At 37.4% G+C, this 12,058-nt stretch overlaps 2 protein-coding genes across 7 annotated transcripts in view; one reads left to right on the forward strand and one right to left on the reverse strand.

The window, feature by feature from the left end:
- The window catches only part of SKP1 (S-phase kinase associated protein 1), a 48,946-nt gene extending 43,387 nt beyond the window's left edge, over positions 1–5,559 (reverse strand). Inside the window, exon 1 of the mRNA XM_053698262.1 lies at positions 5,413–5,559. Within this exon, the coding sequence (XP_053554237.1) occupies positions 5,413–5,509 (97 nt within the window). The 5' untranslated portion in view covers positions 5,510–5,559. The remainder of the gene's footprint in view (positions 1–5,412) is intronic.
- THRA (thyroid hormone receptor alpha) overlaps positions 1–12,058 on the forward strand; it is a 672,980-nt gene that overhangs the window by 412,377 nt on the left and 248,545 nt on the right. The window lies entirely within an intron of this gene.

The raw sequence follows: 12,058 nt of genomic DNA on the forward strand, positions 1-12,058 counted from the left end.
GTCATAAATTGACCTTCCTGGATTGTAGGTAGAATCGTTCGAATGGTCTCCATTTTGAACGATGGAACCCTGAGAAATTTGTTTAGGATCTTTAAATCCAGAATTGGTCTGAAAGTTCCCTCTTTTTTTGGGAACTACAAAAAGATTTGAGTAAAATCCCATTCCCTGTTCCGCCGTTGGAACTGGGTGTATCACTCCCATTTTTAACAGGTCTTCTACACAATGTAAGAATGCCTGTCTCTTTATTTGGTTTGAGGATAATAAGTGAGACATGTGGAACCTTCTCCTTGGGGGTAGTTCCTTGAATTCCAGAAGATAACCCTGAGAAACTATTTCTAGTGCCCAGGGATCCTGAACATCTCTTGCCCAAGCCTGAGCAAAGAGAGAGAGTCTGCCCCCTACTAGATCCGGTCCCGGATCGGGGGCTACTCCTTCATGCTGTTTTGTTAGCAGCAGCAGGCTTCTTGGCCTGCTTACCCTTGTTCCAGCCTTGCATCGGTTTCCAGGCTGGTTTGGGTTGTGAAGCATTACCCTCTTGTTTAGAGGATGCTGAATTGGAGGCCGGTCCGTTCCTGAAATTGCGAAAGGAACGAAAATTAGATTTATTCTTGGCTTTGAAAGGCCTATCTTGTGGGAGGGCGTGGCCCTTTCCCCCAGTAATGTCTGAGATAATCTCTTTCAATTCTGGCCCAAAGAGAGTTTTACCCTTGAAGGGGATATTAAGCAATTTTGTCTTGGAAGATACATCCGCTGACCAAGACTTTAGCCAAAGCGTTCTGCGCGCCACAATTGCAAACCATGAATTTTTCGCCGCTAATCTAGCTAATTGCAAAGCGGCATCTAAAATAAAAATTAGCCAACTTGAGTGCGTGAACTCTGTCCATAACCTCCTCATACGGAGTCTCTCTACTGAGCGACTTTTCTAGTTCCTCGAACCAGAACCTGTAGTGACAGGAACAATGCACGAAATGGGTTGCAGGAGGTAACCTTGCTGTACAAAAATCTTTTTAAGCAAACCCTCCAATTTTTTATCCATAGGATCTTTGAAAGCACAATTATCCTCGATAGGAATAGTAGTGCGTTTGTTTAGAGTAGAAACTGCCCCCTCGACCTTAGGGACTGTCTGCCATAAGTCCTTTCTGGGGTCGACCATAGGAAATAATTTCTTAAATATAGGAGGGGGGACAAAAGGTATGCCGGGCTTCTCCCACTCCTTATTCACTATGTCCGCCACCCGCTTGGGTATAGGAAAAGCGTCGGGGTGCACCGGAACCTCTAGGAACTTGTCCATCTTGCATAATTTTTCTGGAATGACCAGGTTGTCACAATCATCCAGAGTAGATAACACCTCCTTAAGCAGTGCGCGGAGATGCTCTAATTTAAATGTCACAACATCAGGTTCAGCTTGTTGAGAAATTTTTCCTGAATCTGAAATTTCTCCATCTGACAAAACCTCCCTCATGGCCCATTCAGATTGGTGTGAGGGTATGACAGAGCAATTATCATCAGCGCCCTCCTGCTCTTCAGTGTTTAAAAACAGAGCAATCGCGCTCTCTCTGATATGTAGGCATTTTGGATAAAATATTTGCTATGGAGTTATCCATTACTGCCGTCAATTGTTGCATAGTAATAAGCATTGGCGCGCTAGAAGTACTAGGGGCCTCCTGCGTGGGCAAAACTGGCGTAGACACAGAAGGAGATGATGTAGAACTATGTCTACTCCCTTCATCTGATGAAACATCTTGGGCAATTTTACTATCTGTGGCAGCACTGTCCTTACTTTGTTTGGACGCTATGGCACAATTATCACACAATTTTGAAGGGGGAGACACATTGACTTTCATACATATAGAACATAGCTTATCTGAAGGTACAGACATGTTAATGTTAAACAGGCTTAAACTTGTCAAAAAAGCACAAAAACCGTTTTAAAACGAAAACGTTACTGTCTCTTTAAATTTTAAACAGTGCACACTTCATTACTGAATATGTGAAAAAGTATGAAGGAATTGTTCAAAATTTACCAAATTTTCACCAGTGTCTTAAAGCATTAAAAGTATTGCACACCAAATTTCAGAGCTTTAACCCTTAAAATAACCGGAGCCGGTTACAGTTTTAACCCCTCTACAGTCCCAGCTACAGCCTTTGCTGCGACTTTACCAAACCCAGGGGGGAATACGATACCAAATGAAACCTTCTAGGAACCTTTCCAACTACTTTCAGATCCACACACATGCATCTGCATGTCTTGCTCTCAAAAGTAACTGCGCAGTAATGGCGCGAAAATGAAGCTCAGCCTACTACATAGAAGGCCCTTCCTGACTGGAAATGTGTCCAACTCAGTGCCTGACGTTAAAAAACGTTCCCCAAGCTTATAAGTGTGAATTTCAAGCATAAACATGTATAAAATGCTCAAATAAAGCAATCGATTTTGCCCATAAAAGTGTCTACCAGTTTTACAGCCCATATTAAGCCCTTTATTCTGTTTGAGACTAAGAAAATGGCTTACCGGTCCCCATGAGGGGAAATGACAGCCTTCCAGCATTACACAGTCTTGTTAGAAATATGGCTAGTCATACCTTAAGCAGAAAAGTCTGCTAACTGTTTCCCCCAACTGAAGTTACTTCATCTCAACAGTCCTATGTGGAAACAAACGATTTTAGTTACTGCTGCTAAAATCATCTTCCTCTCACAAACAGAACTCTTCATCTTCATAGTACATACCAGCACTATTTTAAAATAACAAACTCTTGATAGTAGAATAAAAAACTACAACTAAACACCACATACTCTTAACCATCTCCGTGGAGATGTTGCCTGTGCAACGGCAAAGAGAATGACTGGGGTGGGCGGAGCCTAGAGGGACTATATGGCCAGCTTTTGCTGGGACTCTTTGACATTTCCTGTTGGGGAAGAGATATTCCCACAAGTAAGGATGACGCCGTGGACCGGACACACCAATGTTGGAGAAAGATTGTCCGTCTCCAGTGCCTGCGCACACTGCCTACTAAAATCCTATTAACCCCAAATAGGATTATTAGTGTCCCACAAACAGGGTTAACCGAAAAAGTGCCATATTCTTCATAAGAAAATAAAACTAGACACTTACTTGAAAATCAATCTACCCGGTAGCAGGGCAGCTCACATGGTATGAGAGGTCATCTCCCTCACATGGACCCGTGGGAGAATTAGGACAGACTGAATCATAATCAGGCTTTCAGGATAGGGCAGCAACAACTATTTTGGAGGTGGTGAGGATTATACCCCACAAGTTACCAATTGCTTTAAAGCCACCACTGCTCTACTGAAGAGACTGACATGGGCTACAGCTAAAACCCAGGAGGAAGCAGGACAATCTTGCTCTGCTTTAAAATTATAAAATCTTGAAGAATCTTCTTTCAGACACCTAATCTTTACCACCTCCGGGTTAGAGGGAAGGGAGGCGATACTTAACAGCTTTGCTGTGGTGCTCTTTAACTCCTGCTGGCCAGGAGTGATATTCCCAATAGTAATTAAAGATGATCCGTGGACTCACTGTCATTAGAAAGAAAAAAAAAAAAATTTGTTTAACTGTGATAAACCCCCCCTTAGCCCCCAACCTCCCTGATCCCCCCCCAACCAGCTCTCTAACCCTCCCCCCGCTACCTATTTGCTGCCATCTTGGGTTTGCCTCCCAAAAAAAGTTTATTATTTTAATTTTTTTTATACAATTTGCATTTGTCTGTAGTGTAGCAGCCCCCCCTTCCCTCTCCCAGAACCTTTGATCATTTTTCCCCTCACTCCTTCCCATTCAATTAAATTGGAGGCAGTGGTTGCTGCGCACAGCCCCCCCCCCCCTCTCTGCACACTCCCGGCATGCACATTGCACATACAGGAACCAGGTAGCGATTGGTCACCCACCCGCCTCCCTGCAGCTGCTCCCACCCACCAACTAATGGCACCATCGCTACCAATGCAGAGAGAGCCACAGAGTGGCTCTCTGCATCGGCCTTGGAAAAAAGTATTGCAGGGATGCCGCAATATCGAGGCATCACGGCAATACCTTAAAAGCGGCTGGAAGCAATCAGGTTCACTAACAGCAGATTTAAACATCTGACGACGTACAGGGTATGTCGCTGGTCTTTAAAGACCAGTTTGTGTGGGATGTACCCTGTACGAAGTGTGTCGTTAAGCGGTTGAATCGGTTAATTATTCATATTTTATCAACTGTACTTTATTGGAAGGAGAAACATAATTATCACCGTAACAATAGCAATTTAAATTGTTTTAATTTAACTAATACAATAATTTCATTTTTAATGCTTGCCCCTACCTCCTCACACTTTGGAGTCAAATGGATCTCAGCGAGGACCTAACACTTCTAGTCAGTGAACTTATTGAAACTTAGTATGGGTTGATTTTGTGTACATAGATTTGTAAGTCAGAAATGGCATTAAAAACCGACAGTAAAGTCAAAATTAAACTTTCATAATTCAGAAAGAAAATGCAATTTTCCAATTTACTTCCGTCATCTAACTTGCTTCGTTCTCTTGGTATCCATTGTTTAAAAAGTAAACATAGGCTCAGAAGCAATGCACTATTGTGAACTAGCTGCTTATTACTGTCTCAACCAATGTGTTCAGCTAGGCTCCAGTAGAGCATTGTTCTCCTTCAACAAAGCATACCAAGAGAATGAAGCAAATCTAACAATATAAGTAAATCTTACACTTGCATGCGCTATCTGAAACCCAAAAGTTATTTCATGATTATATCCCTATAAAAAGGTCTATTTTTCCACTTTGTATGTTTATTTTATAACATTTTTGCTGTGAAGGGGCATGTTTTTTTCTGCAGAGACTAATTAAGTTTTGAGAACTAAAAACCAATATATCTATATTATATTTTCAAAGTAGAAAAAATGCAAACCTCTGGGAGAGCATGACATTGTGAATGGATTAATGGAATCAATTTACGAAAAACTAAACATTTCAGCAATATTTCAGGATGAATAGCCTTTAGATGCTAATGTATCTAAAATAGAAACTAGAGATTTTTCATTTAAAAAAAAAAATTCCAATTAAAAGTATTCATCCTGTAGTTCCAATTAAAAGTATTCACCCTGTAGTAGATGTTAAATTCCAATGGATTCAGTTAAAGAAAGCCTAAATACTTTAAACCCTGTGCTTGCCACCACTTGGTATTTTGTTCAGAGCCTTCAATCAAAATGTGTGTTAAACTTAAATATCACAACTTGTAATCTTAAAGCATAGCATTCAAGGACAAATAGCCAAGTGATGCAAAATAATTGAAGAAAAAAAAAAAAAATTAGGCGAGAGGAAGGATTATAAAAAACACATTTGATGATTGAACTGCCTGATAGCAGGAGACTTGGGGGGGGGGGGGGGGGGGTACTAGAAATCTAAAAATTCTTACCTTCCAACATGGTTTTGATAGTTACAGATTGCTTTGCTATTTCCACATCCACTTCAAAGATCTCGCCATCTGAACTCTGCAGCTTTATTGAAGGCATCTGATCAACAAAATCAAACACATTAATAGCACTAGAGTCCTTAGCAAGCTTACAGTTTGTACACTTTTTTTTTTTTAAACAACCGTTTCAGTAAGAAAAGAATATGAACTACAAACTATTAGGGCAGGGAGCTCTGCTGACAAAACCAGGAGACGCTGCTTGACAACATTAACTGCATCTTGATTCTTAGCCAAGCATGATGCAAACATGAGATGTACGCAAGGCACAATCAGAGCCAACAACTGGATGGCAGCATTGCAGTTGTCTTTTTAATCGTTTCTTCTGGGAGTTTGGAGCATGTCATATTTTACCCAAGGAGCTAGCAGCCACATTCACACTTTTTTTAATTTTTTTAATTATTTTTTATTTTATTATACTGCAAAAATCCCATCACAACGTAATAATTAGGCAATCGACAAAAGCAAAACATATTTGTCCACATACAATACAATGTCATTGTCTGACAAATATACAAAATGAGAACCGAATTATGAAAATTAGGATATAGGAGGATACAAGATGCAACTTAAATATTAAATAAGGACTTGTTAAATAGAAAATTAACCACTACTCAAATTATTTGAGGAGTACCTTCTCTCTCACCCCATTTCTTATTTTAAACAGTAAGAGAGAGAAAAAAAAAAAAAAAAAAACTATAATAATAAATGTTCTCTCTCAATCATATATATTACTATGAAGCACTAGTGTGATGTGATTTTATAAACACATTTCAAATAACAGAAAATACCAAATGATCATTATAAAAATAACTAAGAAAAAAAAAAAAAGAAAAGGAAACTAATAAATAAAAAGGAGAAAAAGGAGAGAAAAGGATAGATATAATCACTGTCAACTCAGATTAACTTGCTCACCCCAGCACCCCCCCCGTCTCCCTTCATCTATAGGTGGCTTAAAGGGACAGTCAACACCAGAATTTTTGCTGTTTTAAAAGATCGATAATCCCTTTATTACCAACAGTTATAATTATACAGGTTTTACCTTTGTAATTACCTTGTATCTAAGCCTCAGCAGACTGCCCCCCTTACTAAAGTTCTTTTGACAGACTTGCATTTTAGCCAATCAGATCTGTTTCCACAGTAAATTCACGTGCATGAGCTCAATGTTATCTATATGAAACACATGGACTAATGCCCTCTAGTGGTGAAAAACTATCAAAATGCATTTAGATTAGAGGCGGCCTTCAATGTCTAAGAAATTAGCATATGAACCTCCTAGGTTTAGCTTTCAACTAAGAATACCAAGAGAACAAAGCAAAATTGGCAATTAAAAGGAAATTGCAAAGTTGTTTCAAATTACATGCCCTATTTGAATCATGAGTTTTTTTGGACTTGACTGTCCCTTTAACTTATTTGATACTCTCCTCTTAGAAGCGCCTCTTGAAAGTAGATAGTATTTAAGAATGGACGGAGACTGTACTTTTATAATTCCCCCCCATTTTTTAAATAAAGTGGGTAAGTCAACATATCGAACATCAAATTGTTCTATTTTATTTTTGACTAGTTCTGTAAATTTTTGAAAACTTGAAGATTTCTGCGATTACCAACTAGAAAAAAAAAAAAAAAAATTACATAACGTCCGAATAAGATAATAAAATTAATCAATTTTACATTGATAGATATCTTCCTAAAAAGAAAAAATGAGACTAATATGTTGATCTCAAATTTAGAGTTCAATATTTTGGAAAGCCAGTGTATAATCATAACCCAGAATTTTTTTTTCCAACTTTTGGACATGTTCCTGAGCAAAGTATAATATTGGCATTCAGGAAGCTACATCTATATCATGCCACCGTTTTAGCTTGATTCCATTTTGTGAGCTTATCTGGAGTAATGTACGCAAAATGTATCAGTTTTAGATGTGACTCACGCCAAGATACTAATAAGGTAGCTTTATATGCTCTTTCAATACTTTTACTAATTAGATCTTCCCCTACTGAATGGATATCTTTTCTCCATTTTGCAGTTAGTTTTATCATATTATTCTTACCTTCTTTTCTTAAGCAATAGTCTGTACCAATATGAGATTGACTATATTCCCTTTTTAAAAATTTTTTATCCCGGCTTTAATGTCCTACCAGCATTCTGGAGTCTACTTACATTTAGTAGACGTACAATAATGTCTAGCTTGCAGAAAGGCAAAACAACAAACCCCCCCCCCCCCCTTATTTTCAATATTAAACGGATTTTACAGTGCGCCAATCAGCCTCTAATAATTGAGCCGTGAACTCCAGCCCTTGACACTTCCATTGGTTAAAGATATTGGATCTTAACCCTTTTATAAAATCAGGATTACCAGTTAACGGTAAAAATGGAGAAATTTGGAAGGGCATTTAATGATTTGCATGCCTTCTGCCATGCTATGATTGGGTTTTTAAAAACTACCAATTTTTTTATACCTTTGGGACCCTTTTCACCTGTACATGGCTTAATGGGGCTAACATGTTATAATATATATATATTTTTTTTTTTTTTTTTTTTTTTAAAGAAATCGATCCTTCTCCGATATACAATCTATTACCTTGCCATGCATACCCAATTGTATTTTTGTAAAGATGGTAAATTAAATCCAGCCATGTAATGTGCTAAATTTAAACAATATTTGGAGATTTTTGCTTTACTTCCCCCCATAAACACCTGCAAAATCCTTTATGTAAGATGTGTATGTGGTGATAAGTAAGGAATGGGAGATTTTGTAATAAGAATTTGGGAAAGGCCACCATTTTAAAATCAGATTTATTTTACCCATAAGTGATAATGGGAGCGATGCCCATCTTTTAAAGGGACACTGAACCCAAATTTTTTTCTCTCTCTTGATTCAGATAGAGAATGACATTTGAAGCAACTCTCTAATTTATTCCTATTATCAAATTTTCTTCATTCTCTTGGTATCTTTATTTGAAATGCAAGAATGTAAGTTTAGATCCTGGACCATTTTTGATGAACAACTTGGGCTGTCCTTGATGATTGGTGGATAAATTCATCCACCAATAAAAGTGCTATCTAGATACTGAACCAAAAAAACAACTTAGAAGTCTTTTTCAAATAAAGATAGCAAGAGAACGAAGAAAAATAGGAGTAAATTAGAAAGCTGCATGCTCTATCTGAATCACAAAAAAAAAAAAAATTTGGGTTCAGTGTCCCTTTAGGCTACGCAAAATTTTTGGAAAATGAAGTGCGTACCACCCCTTTGGGGATCTGGAAATGTTAATGCCTAAATACTTTATATGGGAATTTGCGTCTTTAAACGTAGAGCTGGAGTCAGAACTTTTATTTATCCATAGGACCTCAGATTTTTCAGTATTTATTCGATATCCTGTAAAGGAACCAAAATCCTGAAACATTTGTGCAAGTATAGGCATATTTACTTTTGTGTTACTAATACATGGTCAGCATACAATGCTACTTGTAATTCAATATTCCCTATTTGAATACCTTTTATTTTGCCTCTTGTTGTGAATGCTAACTGTTCTTTTGCTAAATTAAAGAGTAGGGGTAAAATCGGACACCCCTGTCTTGTGCCTTTTGCTAGAGGAAGTCGAGGCTCTCTCACCATTAATAATTATAGCCGACTGCAGGCATCTATATAACAGCTTAATAAAGGAAACAGCCATTTAGTCCAAATTTCTCTAAAGTATAAATTATTCCAACTCGCATAGTCAAACACTTTTTCAGTATCAACTGAGATTATAGCTCTAACTATATTCCTTTTTTTTTTTTTATTCTCATCATGCGAGAAGAAATCCAATGTGAGAAGGACCTTTCTTAGATTGGAGAAGGAGGTTCTTCCCACCATGAACCCTGTTTGATCAGGATTTATTAATTCCCCATAAAACGTTTTCATTCTTTTAGCTATAATCCCTGTTAAAGGGACAGTATACACTAATTTTCATATAACTGCATGTAATAGAGACTACTATAAAGAATAAGATGCAGATACTGATATTAAAAAAAAAAAAAAACTGTATAAAACAGATTAAAAACTTACTTAGAAGCTGTTGAAAAGGTAGCTGGAAAGCCCACTGCAAGTGGGAAATAAGACACCCCCCCCACCTTCTTTTGCATATGAAAAGACCCTTTACACAAAACAGGAGAAAGCTGGGAGTAGGTATCTGAGGGTATTCTCATAAAACTTGGGCTTGGTTAGGAGTCTGAAAATCAGAGCAATATTATTTAAAAATAAGCAAAACTATACATAAACACCCCCCCCCCCAAAAAAATAAAACAAAACACACACACACACACACACCCCCCCTTTATGGGCTTTATAAATAGATCTACAAAACATTTTATGCAAAGAAAGAGTGTATAATGTCCCTTTAACAGTTTATAAATCTACATTTAGAAGTGAAATGGGGCAATACTCACTCAAATCTTATGGATTCTTGTACTTTACAGATTAATGTGATATAGGAGTTTGTAAACTCCTAAGATTTTTTCCTTTTTGATGTAATAGTGATTAAATAAAATCGAGCAGGGGGCTTGTTTATGACTTCCGCAAGAATGTTATAATATTCGGCAGGGAGACTATCCAGGCCGGCTGCCTTGTTAAGAGTAGATTATTTTTTTTATCGCATTGTCTACTTCATATATCGGTCTATTTAGATAGTGTAGTTTATCTGGATCTATTTGCAATAATAAGCAGTTTTCGCGTTAGACTTTAACGATTCTTGTGTAGCTGATCGCGATAGAGATATATCTCTTTCCATTTTTGCTTGAACATATTTCCCCCCACCCCCAATTCCTTTTTGTGGACTTTAGCAAATTAAGTAATACATATCTAGCAGTTAGGTGCTCCTAATATGTTTTTTTTTCTCCATTTACTAAGAAATGCCTTTATTTCTCCCCTTATTACCGCTTTGGATGCTTCCTAATACGTTTCCACGTTTGATACTGTATTATCATTAAAGTTTTTATATTGTTGCCACGTATTCCGAAGCCAGTTAGTGAACTTAAATATTCATATATCACATTCACACAATTTATGAGGAAACATATGTAAAAACCAGAATACTCTAAAGATTGAACGCGGTCACTATAAAATTACAACCAATGAAAATGTGGTCAGTACATTGGTTGCAGGGGGGTGCAAACCCTTTTACTTTAGAGGCAAAATGCTATTTGACTGGCTGCACTCTTCAGATTACATAACACCAGTTTTATAGAAAAAAACAGCAGATTGTATGATACATTTCTTGATATTAAAAGTGATATGAAACCCAAGCTTATTTATTTTTCAGTATTCCTATAGAGCATGTGATTTTATAAACAACTTTCCAATTTACTTTTTTTCCCTTCTTCATTCTCTTGGTATCTTGTTAAAAAGCAGCAACTTAAGTGTAGGAGTTGGTCTATTTTTGGAGCACTATACAGCAACAGCTTTGCAAGAATGTTATTCTTTTGAAACAGTACTAGATGGCAGCATTATTTCCGGTATTTCTCCAGATGCCTACCTAGGTATCTCTTGAACACAGAATATCATGGGAATTAAGCAAATTTGATAGAAGTAAATTGGCTGTTACACCATGTTTGACAGTAGGAATAGGACTGTCACCTTTGTCAACAAGGGTCCAACGTTTCCACACATCTGATAAATCATAAAAGAGCTCCTAGGCTGCAGGTTTCTTTCACTAATCTACAGCATAACCTTTTGTACCCAGGGTTTCAAGCAAGAGGAAATATCTGAATGAAAATTAATTCCCAACCTATCATACTATTAACAACGAAAGATCTTTAAGTAAAGACATGTTTCCTGTTCAAATGCAAAGCTGAAAGTGTAGAGAACATCTACATGAAATAAACGAGTATACTTTTTTTTTTTTTTTTTTTTTTTTTTTTTAAACACACACAACCCACACCTGAATATACAGACACGCGTAAAAAAAACAAACAAAAAAAAACAAAAAAAAAAAAAACACATTAGCACATACTGTATAAGCAGATCCAGAATGTAAGCAATATTAAATGTATCAGTTGTAATGAAAAAACTGAGAAAATTAAAAAAAAAAAAAAAACCCACACACAAATTATGCTTACCTGATAATTTCATTTTCTTCTGATGGAAAGAGTCCACAGCAGCATTCATTACTTTTGGGAAATAAGAACCTGGCCACCAGGAGGAGGCAAAGACAACCCAGCCAAAGGCTTAAATACTCCTCCCACTCCCCTCATCCCCCAGTCATTCTGCCAAGGAACAAAGAACAGTAGAAGAAATAGGGTGAAAAGGTGCCAGAAGAATATAAGGACGCCCCACAGATTACGGGTGGGGTGCTGTGGACTCTTTCCATCAGAAGAAAAACATAATTTATGCTTACCTGATAAATTTATTTCTCTTGTGATGTATCGAGTCCTCGGATTCATCCTTACTTGTGGGATATTCTCCTCCCTTACAGGAAGTGGCAAAGAGAGCACCCAAAGCAGAGCTGTCCATATAGCTCCCCCCTTAGCTCCACCCCCCAGTCATTCGACCGAAGGCTAGGAAGAAAAAGGAGAAACTATAGGGTACAGTGATGACAAAGTTTTAAAATAAAAA

This window comes from Bombina bombina, chromosome 1 (assembly GCF_027579735.1).
Source record: "Bombina bombina isolate aBomBom1 chromosome 1, aBomBom1.pri, whole genome shotgun sequence".
Classification (NCBI taxonomy): Eukaryota; Metazoa; Chordata; class Amphibia; order Anura; family Bombinatoridae; genus Bombina; species Bombina bombina.